Genomic DNA, 17,827 nt, shown 5'->3' with positions numbered 1-17,827 from the left:
AAAGGTAGATGCTAAATTTGATTGGCAGCCACTCACTTTTTCTTCAGCTCTCCTGCTGCCTTTTCTGTTCTCCACACTCAAATGCCTTCCAGTCCCTGATTTATGCTTTTAATGTCAAAGATATTACCTACTGGCTTACTGTGCTGACTCTCTAAAGATGGACACCACATCCAAAAGTAATAGCAAATGTTTCTTGACCACTTATTATATGCTAGGTACTGTGCTAAGGGCTATACATGCATTATTTAATTTAATCTTCACTGCATTCAGAAGCTCCTGTTATTATTATTCCCATTTTACAGATGAGAAACCTGAAGTATACAATCATTAACTTGCCCACAGGGTCACCACGCTGGTAAATGGTGGATCCAGGATTTTTACACAGTTTAGCTCCAGACCTATGATCTGTGATGATGTAAATACACAGAAAAGGAACTCAAAGAACACACAGCAGGCTGTTTGAAAGCCATTACCTTAGGACAGCAGAATGGGATTGAGGAGAGAAAGTGGTTAAAGATGTGAGTTATGCTTTACACTGTAAATCTTTACATTTGACTCCATTTTCACTTTTCCTTTTATCTGGGCTTTGACTCTTTATTTTTGACATTCAATAATATTTTACATTATTTTCAGGTATACAACAGAGTGGTTAGACATTTATATGCTTTATGCAGTGATCCCCCCATAAGTCTAGTACACACCTGGCACCACACATAGTTGTTGCAACACTGACTATATTACCTATGGTCTATTTAACATACACGTGACTATTCTGCAACTACCAATTTGTATTTCTTAATCCCTTCACCCTTTTCACTCGGCTCCCCAAATCCACTCCCCTCTGGCAACCATCAGTTTGTTCTCTTTTTAAGGAAATCACTTGGGTATTAGTTGTGCAATTTTTTTCAAGGTTTTATTGTGGCAAAATATATACAACATAACATTTTAACTCTTTTTGAGTATACAATTCACTGGTATTAAATAAATGGACAGTGTTGTTCAACTATCACCATCATCCATCTACAGAAATTTTCTATCATCCCTAACTGAAACTATGTACCCGTTAAACAATGACTTTGCATTCTCCGCTCTGCCCAGCTCCAAGTAACCACCATTCTACTTTCTGTCTCTATGAATCTGACTACTCTGGGTACCTCACAGAAGTACATCATACGCTATTTGGCCTTTTGTGAGGTCCTTATTTGTCCGCAAGGTTCAGCATAATGTCCTCCAGGTTCATCCATAACGTCCTCAGGGTTCATCCACATTGGAGAATGTCTCAGAACTCAATTCCTTTTTAAGGGTGAACAATAGTCCATTGTATGGCTATACCACATTCAGTTCATATATTCATCTTTCAATGGATATTTGGATTGTTCCTACCATTTGGTTATTATGAATCATGCTGCTGTGAATAAGGGTGTACACATAGTTGTGCAGTTTTCAAAACCCTGAAAAACAGTACTTACAGAATGATCCCATTTACCGTATTTCTCCGAAAATAAGACCCAGCCGGACCATCAGCTCTAATGCAACTTTTGGAGCAAAAATATAAGACCCGGTCTTATTTTACTGTAATATAAGACCCTGTATAAAAATAATTTAATATGATATATTATATAATATAATAAATATAATACCAGGTCTTATTTTCCTATAATATAAGACCCGGTCTTATATCACATAAGATGTGATATATTTTCCTACAATATAAGACCCGGTCTTATATCTTATGTAATATAAGACCGGGTCTCATATTAACTTTTGCTCCAAAAGACGCATTAGAGCTGATTGTGCGGCTAGGTCTCACTTTCGGGGAAACAGGGCATGTTGAGTGTGTGTGTGTGTGTGTGTGTGTGTGTGTGTGTACGTGTGCGCGCGCGAATCACGTATCTCATATGTACGTAAATGTGTGGAAAATGATCTGAGAAGCACATGAAACTTTTGAGTCATTATCATTAGAATGGGAAAGGACTATGGTAGTGAAGGAAAGGATTATCACTTTTCATTCTGCATATTTCTGTATTTTTGGGTTTTGCGTAATAGGGATAGATTAATATAACCCTTAACAAATTCTGAAATGAAATTAAAAATAAAGATGAAGATTTCAGGCATCATGGCAGGCCATCAGCAAGAAATACTTTGAGAAATTTTCATCAGGTCAGAAGAACTGAAGGCAGAAAGGAAAGTTGATATATCTCTGTGTGGTTTAAAATTTTTATAAGGTATATAAATAAATATATATGCCTATATTTTTTTTTAATAGAAAAAAAAATCTAAGGGGGGAAAAAATCAGCTTGAGGTAGAACTGCACTGTTGATTGAGGCCCAGCGGAGGGCAGTAGAAAGCCATGACAAGACAACCCCAGAAGGTGGTTCCTTGGTCTCATCTGAAAGAAAGCCTGATTCCAACTTGCCATGTGGGGGGCAAGGACGACGTTGGGTACTTCTGATTCCACTGGCAACGGTGCTGGCCAAACTTCGGGAGCAAGACAATCAGATAAAAGTGTGGGGATATCAGAAAAGTGGCGAGGGTTCAACTCTGGAGAGCCAAGAAGAGACAGCAGGAAGAGGCATTCTTCACACAGAATCATCCAACAGCAGCGCAGGAGCAGGGTCCTGGGGCCAATGTCCTAGAGACATTTTTAGGGGTCTTGGGGACCACACAGCCCTGTTATTTTTTTAATTTGGGAATACTGGGGAACAGTGTGTTTTTGCAGGACCCATCAGCTCCAAGTCAAGTCATTGTTTTCAATCTAGTTGTGGAGGGTGCAGCTCACTGGCCCATGTGGGAATCGAACCGGCGATATTGGTGTTATGAGTACTGCACGCCAACAACTGAGCGCACTGGCCACCCCACACAGTCCTGTTTAGAAGCATGGGATGAATCCCTGGACCCTGCTCTTCTGCTTTCTAAAGTGGACAAGAATAAGAATGGTCCTGCAGGCCAAAGATGCAGAGCCAGGATTAGAGGGCAAGTACAGGGCCAGAGTCTGTCTTTCTTTAAAATATTTTATATTTTGTACATCATGGATTTTTCGCATTAATTTTGATTTTTTTAAATATTGCATTAAAATTTGATTTATATTGATTACTAAAACATTATTTATACTGATTACACATAAATTCCGTGCGAGAGGCAAGTGCCTCACTGGGCCTCAGCCTACTTCTGGCAATAATAAAAACAATAACAATCTCTGAAGCAAGAAATGAGATTTTAAAGTACATCTATTATGCACAACTTTAATCAAAATCCTACTCCAGGACGGCCGGGTGGTTCAGTTGATTAGAGCGCAAGCTCTAAACAACAGGGTTGCCGGTTCGATCCCCACATGGGCCAGTGAGCTGTGCCCTCCACCACTAGATTGACGACAACAAGCTGCCGCTGAGCTGCCGCTGAGCTGCAGGAGGGGCGGCCGGATGGCTCAGTTGGTTGGAGCACGAGCTCTCCACAACAAGGTTACCGGTTCAATTCCCACATGGGATGGTGGGCTGCGCCCCTGCAACTAAGATTGAAAACAGTGACTGGACTGGGAGCTGAGCTGCGCCCTCCACAACTAGATTGAAGGACAACGGCCTGGAACTGATGGGCCCTGGAGAAACACATTGGTCCCCAATAGACCCCAGTAAAATAAAACAAAATAAAACAAAATAAAATCCTACTACAGAATTTCTGAGTGAAATGAATTCTAACGTGCCAGTCATGTGAACCTATAAATCAAATCATACGAGTCTATGTTAAAGAAAAAAAGTAGTTTCTGTATCCACTGTGACTATGAAGTTAATGTTCCAATTAATTTGGAAGCTATTTCTGAAATACTGGCTTTAAGATATTGTCTATCAACTATCCATCAGTAGAAAAAAACTGATTTTAAAGAGTTGACAGACACATTCTTTCACTTTATAAGCATCACTGAAATTAAGATCATTTTATTGAAAAAGGAATAATATTTTCCTGTTTTAGGGTTTTTTCCTGGCTTTATTGAGATACAACTGCTATATAATATTGAGTAAAAATAACACGTTCTGATCTTTATAATGTTAAAAAGTATTTGGGGAGCAGGATTATTTAGACTTTCAGGGTAAAAGCGAGATGCATTTTCTAAACGAGATTTAATTTTGTTCAATTGCAATGGTCCCCAGAAGACAATTTCAAAGACTGCTACCCTTACAGGCCATGTTCTTTCATCTCTCTTCAACTCATTTTAGAGATGAGGAAATAAGACTAAAGAAAGGCCTTCAGCACACAACCCTTGTATAAGGGTTACCCTGCCTACGCCAGCTTTATTTCCAGCTATCTCCTCCCCACATTATTCATTTGGCCATATGGAAATGAGGGTCCCTCAACCACGCTTTGCAAATACCGATTTCTCTGTCTGCAACGCAATGTTCTTCCCTTCCTTTTGGGTTCAAGGAATTCCTACTCTCATTTAAAAAGAAAACCACATTAAAAACTGCCCCTCGGCTCAAGGGTCGTCTCCTATAGGAGTCTCAACTCCGAGCGCATACATACTCCATCTGTGTGCTCCTGTAACATTACACACGCACACTGCCTAGGGATTCATTACTTACATGTCTGTCTCTCCCAGTAGATTGCAAACTCCTCGAAGGCAGGAGCTATGTCTATTTGAATGCCCAGTGCCTAGTGCAAAGATTCCTGCCACATAATTGACACTCGACACTTTTTTTGTTAAGTGAAGGAATCATCCGTGCTACCTCTCCCCCCTTCATGCCTCATTGCCTACCCATCATCAAGTTCTACCCACCATCAAAATATTTCTCAAATTCATTGACTTTTGTCATGTTCACCACCACCACTCTGCTTCAAGCCACTCTCCTCTGTCATCTGGAGCACTCTAACAGTCTCCTAGTTGTCTTACTGCCTTCTTCCCCGTGTGGCCCTCCCACCTATTCCCTATACAACAGTCAGAGTGGTTTCTCTAAAATGCAGGTCGTATCATGTCACTCACTAGACAGAAACTCTTCAGTGGTACCCCGATTTTCTTAGAATAAAATCTAATACACTTAACTTGACCTCCACAGAAACTCATGCTTCCCCATGGTGACATTATGACACAACATAATGATGTCATAAAGCCCTAGACCAGGCTGAACCCTGTCAAATACAGCAGTTTCCTTGGTAGAAGAAACATTTGAACAAAGCCCTGGACATGAATCTTTTCATTTGTGTCCTACTGTTCTTCACTTGGACAGCTAGCTGTTTAAATACAACTCAAAGTGATGAGTCTCCTACTAAAGGTAAGAAGCCAACCTTTTAAAACCTAGCAATTATGATCTATAATATTATGCATTCAAGCACTTAATTAAACAAGCTAGCTAGCGATGTTTAAGAGATCGGCTGTTTCTTACATGTTACTATTAGTTGGTCTTTAACAATTTCTAGGACAATACCTCAGCGTTTTTCTCCTGTGTGAAACACCTAAACAACATAAAGTATAAAGAGTACAGATATGCTGTCCCCTTCGCTCCCCTTCCCCACCCAATCCACCAACCCCGTCCCCAAACAAACTAGATAATACCATGTGAATGAAATGTGAATTGTGATTGAAAAATTTTTAAAGGTGGGGTGAAAAGGTGAAGGAAAATAAGAGGTTCAAATTTCCAGGTAAAAAACAAGTAAGTCATGGGGATGTAATGTACAGCACAGGGAATATAGTCAGTAAAATTGTGATAGCGTGGTACGGTGTCAGATGGTTGCTGGGCTTGTGGTGATCACTTCTTTAGGTACATAAGTCTTGAATATCTACTGTATACACTTTAAACTAATATAAAATAGTATGTTAGCTGCATTTCAATTAAAGTCTTTAAAATATACTTTGTGGATGAATCTGGCATGGTATCTAACATAGTAGGCTTCAACAAGGGTTTTTCTTTTCCCATCATACACACACACACACACACACACACACACACCACTCAAGTGCATTCACACATGCAAGACATACACATATTCAAAAACTTAAGTAATGGGGTTACAAAGCCATGATGCAGGAGTAACCCAGGTAATTGTACTGATTAGCCAGAGATGTGTCCCAGACTTGGCTTCTAGACTGTGGCTGGGGACATGATAGAGGGAAGAGAATGACAGTGGAACACTTATGCTTAAGAAAATCATGGATGAAGAGGTTTGATTTTGACCTTTAGTGGCAAGCCACGATCAGATGGAAGAAAACTTGGTCACCTAACATTTTCTGGTGACACAATCTCTTTCACAGGACCTAAGAAACCTGAATCAATGGAGACCAAACTGGAGTATTTTAGAAGACATGTACTCATCCACATAATTGGTACTATGATCATGGTTTTGGGCTTTGGCTGTTTTTGCTGTATCCATTACAACTGCCCGAGCGATAAAGCAGCAATGTAAGTTTTACACCTTTGAATTCAGAATCCAAGGGTGTGTGTGTGTGTGTGTGTGTGTGTGTGTGTGTGTCTGTGTGTGTGTGTGTATGTGTGTATACATATAGTGGAGGTTTCATTGTTGTGGTTATTTAATGTTAACTTTAGACTTCTAAGGAGCTACCAACGTCTTATGGGTGAATACTTACACATATATGAAATTAGCTCTTAAATATTCTCACTGCATTATCAACTTTAGCCAAAGCTGTCTCGTATTCAGGGTTCAGCTCCCCCCCCCAGGCTATTCATTTCACTATAAATTTAGTCTAGGCGACTGGATTAAGAAACCTATACATTTATTCAATGGAGTATTACACAGCCATAAAGAAGAAGGTAATCTTTCCATTTGCAACAATATGGATGGACCCAGAGAACATCATGCTAAGTGAAATAAGTCAGACAGAGGAAGACAAATACCATATGATCTCACTTATATGTGGAATTTAAAAAAAAAGAATAAATGAATGAACTAATCACAAACAGTCTCAGAGACATAGAGGAAAAACTGAGGGTTGCTAGATGGGAGGGGGGTGGGGAGGAGGGGATTAGAAAGCATAGTCGGTAACCACAAGATGGCCACAGGGATACGAAAGTCAATTTGGGGAATGTAATCAATAATGTTGTAAAGATTTTGTAGGGTATCCGATGGACACGTGTCCCATGTGGGAGACCACCTCAGGGATGATGTAGATGCCTCATCACTGCACTGTACACCTGAAGCTGAAGCTGAACAATAACGAATGCCAACTACAATTTTGTATATATGTATAGTTATAAACTGAGTCTAGGAAAACAGAGCATGAGTACCTGGATAAGACGGAGATGAAGAGGGGGACAGAGAGGGCAGTGCGTCTCAGCATTCCAAACATCATAAAACATTTGGGATAATCTACCATTTTAAGATATAGTAACATGAAAACTCATTCACTGTTGTTGTTCTCATGATCTCAATCCCTGCCTTTCATAGGGGAGGATCAGGCTGGCCCCGATATCCTGGTTCCCTAGAAAGTTCCCCATCCAAGGACTGATGACTGAAATATACCAGTGCTTCCTTCCTTCAGTTTTCAAGGAATACTGTGAATATAAACACGCATGAATAGAAAGCTTGATGGTGTAAATATAATAGAAAAACAATGACTTTGGTCTAAAGAGTTCATTTTCTTGTGACAAGTCGTGACATTTGTGTATCAGTTCTGTATCAATTTGTGACATTTTTATAAAAAGTTTAACTTATGGAATAAACGAAATTCTCTCAATGGTAGATTTGAAACGACTTTGTGTTTTTCCATATGTAGACTATATAATCTAATGTGACCGAAACGGTAAAATGCTCTTAAGAAAATGAAAAACCCTGAATTCAACGTAAGTTCATATCTGTCATGGCTTTTTCCACACTCCAATTTCTCACTGTGTTCAGTTTTCCTGCTAGAGCCCCAAAAGTCTAAACTGACACAGTAGTCTCTGGTTTCTGGTGATGGCGATAATACTCTTTTGTTTTAAATGGTCACACTCCAAATTTTCTATATTTTCAGGGTCCCAAAAGAAGGCGTAGAGGCCAAGTCTTCCAGGTCATCCAAAATATCACTCGATGAATCCAAGACAGCCAGCCCGTGCGTTTCAGAAAAACAATCCGTGATATTAGATATGGAAAACTTATCTAGACCCTCCAGTCCAGAAAAGTCCTTTATACCATCCTGTCCAGAAAACGTAATCAGGCCCCCGAGTCCAGAAATGTCATCCATACCACCCAACACAGAAAAGTTAATGAGGCCATCGAGTCAAGAAAAATCATCTAAGCCATCGAGCCCCAAAACTATATTCAGTTCACCCCACCTGGAAAGGTCACAGAGAACATGCAGTCTGGATAAGTTACAGGAGCGAGCTGGTTCCCGTAAGCTGGTCAGTCAGGGCAGTTGGTCCTATCCAAATATTGCAGTCAGGCAACCTTGCCCAGCCAGTCTACAATATCCAGTCCGACAAACCCAGCCACCTTGTCCACCATGCCCACAAAATCAAATCTTGCTACTCAAGCCAACCGGTTTACCGAAATTTACTGAGTCCTCCGGACATCCTAATGCAAAAAGCTCAGTTAGCACAGTCAAGGCCGACACGTTACCTAGACCTCAATTAATCAAGCCTCGTCAGTACCACCAGGAACAATTCCTTGTTTCCAGGAATACTTCTGAATCTTTGGCCAATGATATTTCTGAGCCCAAGAAGACAAATGCTCAAAACCTACCTTTTCCACATGAAGCAAAGCCTTTTTCCGAGTCCTTTCAGAACGTGTATTCCAGACACCATGCACCATATGGCAACGTGAGTGACAGCGATAAGATGACATATGACAGTGATGATGGCAGTGATGGGGAGGTAACCATTATTTGCAACATAAATCTCAGTGAAGTCATCCCTAAAGGGGCCCCAAATAATTAAGGGCTCAATAAAAGTACAAAGCATCGACTGGACAGAAGTAAATTTGTACCATTTTATCACCATTCTTTCGGAGTGAAAATTCACTTGACCGTCATTACGGTGATTAGTCCTGTCCATCTTGGAGGCAATTTATTTGAAAAACATTAAATAAATGGATGACATAACAAATGAGGTTGCTGTAATTATTATTGCAGAAGGCTCTTTTGATGTATGTTCATTAGATCTGGTCACTTGTATGGGAAGTATAAACATACACACATACACAAATCCAGAACGGAATTGCAAAAAGGGTACCCTGGACTCCTTCCCTTGGATTAGCCCTCAGTTAAAGTCCCAACCCAATTTAGCTTTAACGTGTACACAACACACAGTCTTCACAGTCTAAGATGGTCTTTCTATAGTGCCCAGTGCTTGGGAGAAGTAGGTCTATGTGCTTGGTTCTGGCTGACTTGGGGAAACTCCTGATAGCTATTTATTTTATGGTTTTTTTAGGATTTTATAGGGGAAGGGGAACAGGACTTTACTGGGGAACAGTGTGTACTTCCAGGACTTTTTTCCAAGTCAAGTTGTTGTCCTTTCAATCTTAGTTGCGGAGGGCGCATCTCAGCTCCAAGTCCAATTGCCAGATGTCAGTTGCAGGGGGTGGAGCCCACCATCCCTTGCGGGAGTCAAAACCGGCAACCTTGTGGTTGAGAGGACGCGCTCCAACCAACTGAGCCATCTGGGAGCTCAGCAGCAGCTCAGCTCAAGGTGCCGTGTTCAATCTTAGTTGCAGGGGGCTCTGCCCACCATCCCTTGCGGGACTCGAGGAATTGAACTGGCAACCTTGTGGTTGAGAGCCCACTGGCCCATGTGGGAATCGAACCGGCAGCCTTCGGAGTTAGGAGCATGGAGCTCTAACCGCCTGAGCCACCGGGCCGGCCTGATTGCTAGTTCTAACACCACTGACCCCAGTGACTGCTGCCTAAAGGGAGGCTCCGGCACCCAGCAGCCACCCCTGGAGCTCCATGACACCAGTCTATGTTCTAGTCTTTGTAACTCTTCACAAGGCTTTTCATTCTTTAGGTTACCCTTCAACATCGGACAAGTTTGCCCTGTTGTGCATTCTCAAAACACCCCAGTTGGAGGTCTGATCATCTACCCATTTTCCCTACATGGTACCTCCCCACCCTGAATCGGCAGGGGTGGAAGGGCAGGGGAGAACCTTGGAGTGATGTCCTCTAACTTATCCATTGATGAGATGTTATCTTGCCGTCTTCTAAGGGCGTGGTTGAGAAAAGCAGGCAAATTATTGGATGACCAGCCTGTCTTCTACTACAATCTACCAGGCCTAAGTTAAATGCCAGTAGCCAGCATATATTGAAGGTGTACGATTTTCCAGGCATTGTACTAGCGCCTTTATGTTTTGTGGGTCCAAAAGCTGCAGTCATGTTTGCTGGTTCACTTTGAAGGACTCACAAGACTCAATAGCAGGTTATACTCATGCCTAAGCTTGATTAGAGCAAAAATAGACCGAGAACAACAGAAAAAAGATATCAATCAGAAGGAGTCTGAGAGGTCAGGCACCTGCTTTGGAGTACGACCCCATCTGGGGCTCCCAGGCCATGCTTTCTCTCTAACAACAAACTGTAGGGACGTGTGCAGATGTCTCTGTCATGCAGGGTCTCAGCTCCCGCTCCCCACATAAGAATGCAGGATATGGTGAGGCCAAAAAGGAACACACATGGAGCCATAGATAGGGGAGTCATACCACTATATTCTCGCTGGTGGCTGGGCTGGAGACACAGGAAGCAGGAGCCACACTATCTGCAACCTGCCGTCGGCTTCTCTGCCAACCAACCAACCTCACTTGCTAACTGCAATCCTCCGTGCTAACTGCAATCCGCGCTTGCTAGCTCAGCCACCATCTTCTTGCTAGCCCCCATTTGCTGCTAGCATAGCCACGGCAGTTACATTAGTGGCCAGTGGCTCACTGGTTACAGCTGATGGCCAACTAGCCACAGCTGATGGCCATCCAATCACAGTTGATGGCCATTTACTACCTGAGCCAGCACCTTTCCACGTGAGGCCGACAGCCTGGAAACTGCACTCCTGGCTCTGTCCCCACACTCCACCCCTACAGGGTCTCGCCTCATAATCTACGTGACAAGCGTCTTCCGCGAGGGGCCCTATGCGAGGAGCCTGGAGGTGAATGCAATATCCTGGACACATCCAGGCTCTCTGGGCACAGCCAGGGCCTCTCAGGGCACTGCCACTCTCTCTGGGCACCACCAGTCTCCCCAGGCTCAGCCAGGGCTCTCAGGGCACTGCCACTCTCTCTGGGCACAGCCACAGCCCCTGGACACAGCCAGTGCCTCTCAGGGCACCGCCAGTCTCTCTGGGCACAGCCAGACTTCCTGGGGGCACAGCCAGGGTTTCTCAGGTACTGCCAGTCCTTCTGGGCATAGCCAGACTTTCTGGGCACAGCCATGGTTCTCACATATTCTCGATGTCTGCCAGTCAAGACACAAAAGCAAACATCCACAGGTTCTACCACATGGTGGTACGTTCCCAAGTAATCAGTCAAGCTGTCCATTAAATTAGGGATGGAGCCCATTCCCCATAGTCCACAGTCATTCGCCAGGGCTGTGCACTGGCCTGACAATGTGTGCCCTCTCCGCAGGGCGAGGGCTCCAAGTCCTCCCCAACCTGGGGGTGAGGGCCTCAGCAAGCACTTCCCAGCCCACAGGGCCGCAACGGCCTTCGCTTTCTCCGGCCTATGCTCGTTGGGGAACTGTGGGGACAGAGCCAGGAGAGCAGTTTCCAGGCTCTCTGCCTCATGTGGAAAGGTGCTGGCTCAGGTAGTAAATGGCCATCAACTGTGATTGGCTGGTCATCAGCTGTAACCAGTGAGCCATTGGCCACTAATATAACTGGCGTGGGTAAGCTATCAAAAAAATGGGGGCTAGCAAGAAGATGGTGGCTGAGCTAGTAGGCGGCAGAGTGTGGACTGCGGATCGTGTGGCTCCTGCTTACTGTGTCTCCAACCCAGCCGCCAGTGAGACTATAGTGGTATGACGCCCCTACCTATGGCTCCGTGGGTGTTCCTTTTTGGCCTCACCGTGTCCTGCGTTCTTGTGCAGGGAGTGGGAGCAGAGACCCTGCATGACTCCCCATGTGTCAGGAACCATCCACGTCCTCCCACCCCTCCATGGGGGTCCAGCTCTCCGGCAGCTGCTCCTCCTGGTCTTCCTGAGACTGAGTGTTCATACGCACAAACTGCTCCACCGCCTTTCGGAGAGTTTCAGCCAACACCATACCCTGCTCGCTGCACCATGTGTCATGCAGGGTATCATGCAGGGGCTCTGCTCCTGCTCCCAGATAAGAATGCAGGACATGGTGAGGCCAAAAAGGAACACCAACGGAGCCATAGATAAGGGAGCCATAGATAGGGGAGTCATATCACTATATTCTCGCTGGCGGCTGGGTTGGAGACACAGGAAGCAGGAGCCACAGTATCCGCTACCTGCCGTCCCCTTCTCTCTGCCACCCAACCTCACTTGCTAACTGCAATCCACCGTGCTAATTGCAATCCGCTCTTGCTAGCTCAGCCACCATCTTCTTGCTAGCTCCCATTTGCTGCTAGCGTAGCCACGGCAGTTATATTAGTGGCCAATGGCTCACTGGTTACAGCTGACAGCCAACTAGCCACAGCTGATGGCCATCCAATCACAGCTGATGGCCATTTACTACCTGAGCCAGCACCTTTCCACGTGAGGGCAAGAGCCTGAAACTGCACTCCTGGCTCTGTCCCCACAGTCTCTGCCGAGGAAACCCTGTTTGAGTCTCTGGGTCCGAGGCTTTTACTGAGAACTGGTCACACAGGTACATCACACCACATGACCACCATGGCAAGTGAAAGTCAGGATCCCAACGACGAAACCAGATGCATGTCATCAGTGTTGATGGCAGTACAAAGCAAGCCTCATCAGCTGACATAGCATGGTCCATGGCTCCAGGTATACAAAACAATCATCAACCATTAACATAAGACATTCTGAGAACCACATTCCCAGGGGTTAGCCAATGGTCATTCATGATTCCAGATTCCCTTGAAGACATACAAGGACTAAACAACCAGAGCTGCTGTGTTAACACTTTCTCACACTTCACATATTTTATTTAATCGCCAACAGTCTCCCATTATATGGGGGATTCTGACTTAACCGAGGCTAACATATAGTAAGATCACAACTGGTTGAACTGAGATATTAGCCTATCGATTAGCTTATCATAGCTCAAACTTTCATTATGCTATACAGCCTTCTCACTACCAGCTTCTAGGGTACCTGCCTGTTCACAGATGACCCAATCCATTCGTGTGAGCAAAACCCCTACTTGACTTTTAATCAGTATGGGCCATTTTACCAGCCTACAAGGAACATATAAAGATGTCTTATGTTCATTCAGATCTGATTTCCCCATGGCCTCTGCCTCTACTGGTGGTCCCCTGGTGGGGTCTGTACCCATAAGGTCATCATGAAATTCACAGATGGCACTAAGTAGCTGCTTGTGTATATGCATTTGAAAAGCATTGTGGGAGATTATGGACTTGATTTCCTATTGGTATTACCCTTTTATAAAAGATAAATTATAAAGGGTTGGAATTGGTTTGGGTTAGAAAAGCCTGGTCCTTTTAAAATTCACAAATAGAAATAAAAGTTGCGATTAAATTTTTAAACTGTTTACTATGAAAACAGTTCAAACACATACAAAAATAGAGCAAGCAGTATAATGAACACTCATATAAGCATTGCTCAGATTCAGCAATTATCACTACATGGCCAATCTTGTTTCATTTATACTCCTATTCATTCCTCTTCCCATTTGTACCTTTAAAAGATAATGACTTTTAAAATACATAAACACAAGACCATGATCTCACCTAACAATGAATAATAATTCCTTAATATCAATTATCCTCTCAGTATTCAACTTTCCCCATCCCTCTCCTAATTTGTTTCACGGTTGCTTTGTTTAGATGGTGTTGATCAGTGTTTGACAGCATGTACGACCAAGCTTTTTAAAATCAAAATTACAACTTCATTGTCTAATCTGGCTTCTTGTCATAGGATGATTTTAGAGTTAATCTGAACTGTCAGTAGCCTGGAAAATAACAAAAGTTAAAATTGTGTGGTTTTCCGTTGAAATCCAACTTATGTCTTGGTAGGCGAAGCCAAATAATCTAAGCTCTATTCTCTTTCCCATTTTGAAACTACAGGCTTCTAATACTTTAAAAGCTGTGAACATTAAGATCTAATAAAAATGACTAACTGCCAGTGACAACTCATGATAATGACATCTTAAGAACAAGTTATCTGCATAACTATGTATGTTCCTTTTTAAACCACAGTTAATTATAGAGTAGGAGTCTACAGAATATTTGAAGCTCATTCAATATGCAAAATTCTAAGTGCATTAATGGGGGCTTCACACATAAAATTAGTATAGCATATGGAATAAAAATACGTACCATGAGTCAGAGAAGAATTCTAGCAAAAAAAAAAAAAAAGTAAAATTACCAGTCAAAACTTGCCTGGGCTAATAATTAAAATAATTAAGTCCTTTCACTCCAATAGTCTTTAGTAATTCTCGGAAATGTCTTGATTTAAGTGAGTCCAGAATTTCTATTTCCTGGACTTCTTGCAGATTGTCTCATCTCTCATGGTACCTTACTCCTAACTTCTCTCTCGCTCTGTGTTTCTTTTTTCCCCTTATTCAGCAAGAGTCAGGGCCATATGTTCAGTCAGCCCAGGGCTTCCTTACATTTCAGTTCTCCAGGGGGCACTGTGAAGCCAGGTTCAAGTATGGCACTTCCCTCTCAGACCATCCCTCCTCTCTTTCTGCTGAATCCACCTTCTTTACACTCATCTCCAAAGCTCATACCTTGCCCCTGGTTATGGAAGTGAAATACATAACAATTTGCTCCTTTTGTTCAGTACAGCTCTTTCTAAAAACCCATCCCTTAAAAAAGCGTTAACAGGTCAGATTTCAAATATTTCTCACATACGTTTTATAAATGAAATTATATAAACATGGAGCTGAAAGGATGCTTAGAGATCCTCTCGTCTACCCTCCTGTGGGGAGGGAGAGCTGTGAAGAGCTGAAGTAATGCTCACTCAGCAAGAAGCGCACTTTGCGTTAGGGTTGGGGAGGCGAGCTGACTGTGCCCGGATTACAGACCTTTAAGTGGCCACAGAGAACTGATACACCACATGTGGGATGTTTATGGTGGCTTCAAGCAGGGACTTATTAAAAGTCTTCAGCTTTATCAGTTCCCCAAATCCTACAGTCCCTGCCTCACGGTGTGCAATCTCTAAGAATTAGAAGCAGCAAAGGAAGGGAAATAAAAACAGGAAAATAGCTCTGTGGGAGCTTCAGCCAAATATCTCCTTAATTGTAACCCATATACAACCCTCAATAATTCCTATGCGGCTGTGACCTTAGAAAACAAGGGCTAAGCATGATTAATTAGTTTTGCAATTATTTACATAACGCACAGAAAGGGTCATCTTTGAAATAAGCAAGGGATAATTGTAGCTTACACTGAAGAACTTTCAGATCGTTTCACTTGTTTAGAATTATGCCTTTATGTGCCTGAATCAAAATAACACATTGAAAAGACTGCTGAAGGAGATGAAGAAAACAATTGCCATAAATCTGTCATATATAAGTATTTTACCTTTAAAAATAAAATATAGGAACAAATATAGCTATTTTTCTCTGAATAGTAGAAATTTGTTAATAATAAAAAATTCATATGTATCCTCCATCATCAGTCTCTTCCCTTAGTGACCTATCCTCCTCGGAAAATGGACTATTTTTAAATACTGTATTGAAATGACCAAAAGGCAAGTAACTAGAAAGAGGAACAGAAGGAACAAAGGCCTACAGTAATAAATGGCTGAGATAATTGGTCGCAAAAATATTGAGAGTGGACTGCATCTATCATATATAGACTTTCTCTGCCATTTTGCAAAATAAGAAAATCAATGTCAAATTGCATGGCTATAAATTGGAACACAACAATGTGACTGAGTGTCTGACCTTTAATTTCACATGTTCATCTAAATAAATACATAGGTATTCACAGCAAAGTTAAGTAAAATTTTAAATATAACAAGAATAATGGCAGATATTACAGATTATTAGCAATAAAGGCAGTCAACTCCTGAGTGTGATATTTGTTCAAAAAAGAATGTCACTATTGGGTACAGAAGTCTCATTTATAAACCTTAATTTTGTTGAAAGAACAGTGATGACAATGAGTGAGATAGTAAAAAATAAAGCTTTCTGATAAAACAGTGCCATTTGCAACAACATGGATTGACCTTGAGATTATAATGCTAAATGAACTAAGTCAGACAGAAAAAGTCGAGAACCATGGCTTTACTCATACATGGGCTATAAAACTTAAAGCAACAAAGGAACAAAACAAACAAAGAAACAAGAATTCATAGACACAGACAACAGTTTAGTGGTTACCAGAGGGTAAGGGGGGTAGGGGTGGTAGAAGAGGGTAAAGGGGATCAAATATATGGTGACGGAAGCAGAACTGACTCTAGGTGGTGAGAACACGATGTCATATATAGATGATGTATTATACAAACGTACAATTGAAACCTATGTAATTTTACTAACCGTTGTCACCCCAATAAATTTAATTAGAAAAATAAATAAATAAAAGATAAAGTTTTCTATGCTGATCTTTTGAGGCTACTATAGGAAACAATAAGAACATGTCACAGGGGATTTCTGGTCAAGATGGCGGAGTACGTAAATGATGTTTTCCTCCTCTCATGACCTCATCAAAATTACAACTAAACTACATCCATCAACTAAACAACCATCACTGAGAATCGACTAAAGTCTAGCTGAACAGAAGTCCTACAACTAAGGATATGTAGAAGAAGGCACATTGAGACTGGTAGGAGGAGCAGAGATATGAAACAGACTGGTCCCACACCCACGTGTGGTGGTTAAAAATCAGGAGGGATATCTCAGCTGCAGAGGTCCCCCTGAGAGGAGTGAGGCACCCCAGCCCCACACCAGGCTCCCAGCCCAGGGTTCCAATGCCAGGAAGAGAAGTCCCTACAACTTATGGCTGTGAAAACCAGAGGATATTGTGGTTGAGTGAGACGAACAGCGACTAGAGTCCCAGGCATTTCTGTTAAAGGACATACGCATGGACATACTCGCTGATGGACTCTCTTGCTTTCAGCTCCAGTGCCGGGGCAGCAGTTTGAAAGGTGTCGGGGACATATGGGGAGGAACTGAAATGTCTGGCTAAGAGCAAGGGCTGGAAGGGTAGCACTTTCCCAGACAGAAGAGCTGGCAGAATCCACTATTTCTTTGTTGGGCCCTCCCCACTTCCGATGAGTAGACACTATATCTGACTCTCCATCAACCTTGCTAACACCCTGGTGATTCCCTAAGACCCCACCCAAACCAACTTGCGGACCCACCCAAGCCACTTCCAGTGGCTTTTCCATTCAAATGGCCTATCTTGGATCATGTTTTGGACTTTCCTAAAACTTCTCAAAGGTTCACAAACCCCAAACAAGCAGCATCTGGTCTCAGCATGCCTCATACCTCTTGCTGAGCACCCCCTAACCTGGCAGTAGCGGCACCTGGTCTTGGTTCATGGTGGTCTCTCCTAGGCATCTCCAAGCCCAGCACAGTTCGCTGCCATTGTGGCTCATGCCAGTTGGCCCCCAGCAGGGCACAGGCTGAACTTGGCCTATGGCAGGGCCCCTCCTAGGAGGCCCCAGGCCAACACGCCTCATGGTTGGCTTCAGAGTAAGCCGGAGCACAACCCGGCTGCCTCTGTGGACAACACACCCAAAGGGCAGACTAGGTAAGCACCAGAGACCCGCTAAAGCAAATCCCACTCTATCGGGTCAGCCCCTGCACAACAGCTCCTCCAGTGTACTCAC

At 42.9% G+C, this 17,827-nt stretch overlaps 1 protein-coding gene across 1 annotated transcript; it reads left to right on the top strand.

Moving 5' to 3' along the window:
- Positions 1-2,933: 2,933 nt before the first annotated feature.
- Positions 2,934-17,752, top strand: CXHXorf66 (chromosome X CXorf66 homolog). The gene is made up of 4 exons (XM_074323322.1): positions 2,934-2,973; positions 6,236-6,383; positions 7,952-8,789; positions 17,552-17,752. Exons 1-4 carry the CDS (start codon positions 2,934-2,936, stop codon positions 17,750-17,752), a joined length of 1,227 nt encoding a protein of 408 aa, XP_074179423.1.
- Positions 17,753-17,827: the final 75 nt, after the last annotated feature.

This window comes from Rhinolophus sinicus, chromosome X (genome assembly GCF_036562045.2).
Source record: "Rhinolophus sinicus isolate RSC01 chromosome X, ASM3656204v1, whole genome shotgun sequence".
NCBI classification, from domain to species: domain Eukaryota; kingdom Metazoa; phylum Chordata; class Mammalia; order Chiroptera; family Rhinolophidae; genus Rhinolophus; species Rhinolophus sinicus.
This window is presented reverse-complemented; position numbering and strand designations above follow the sequence as displayed.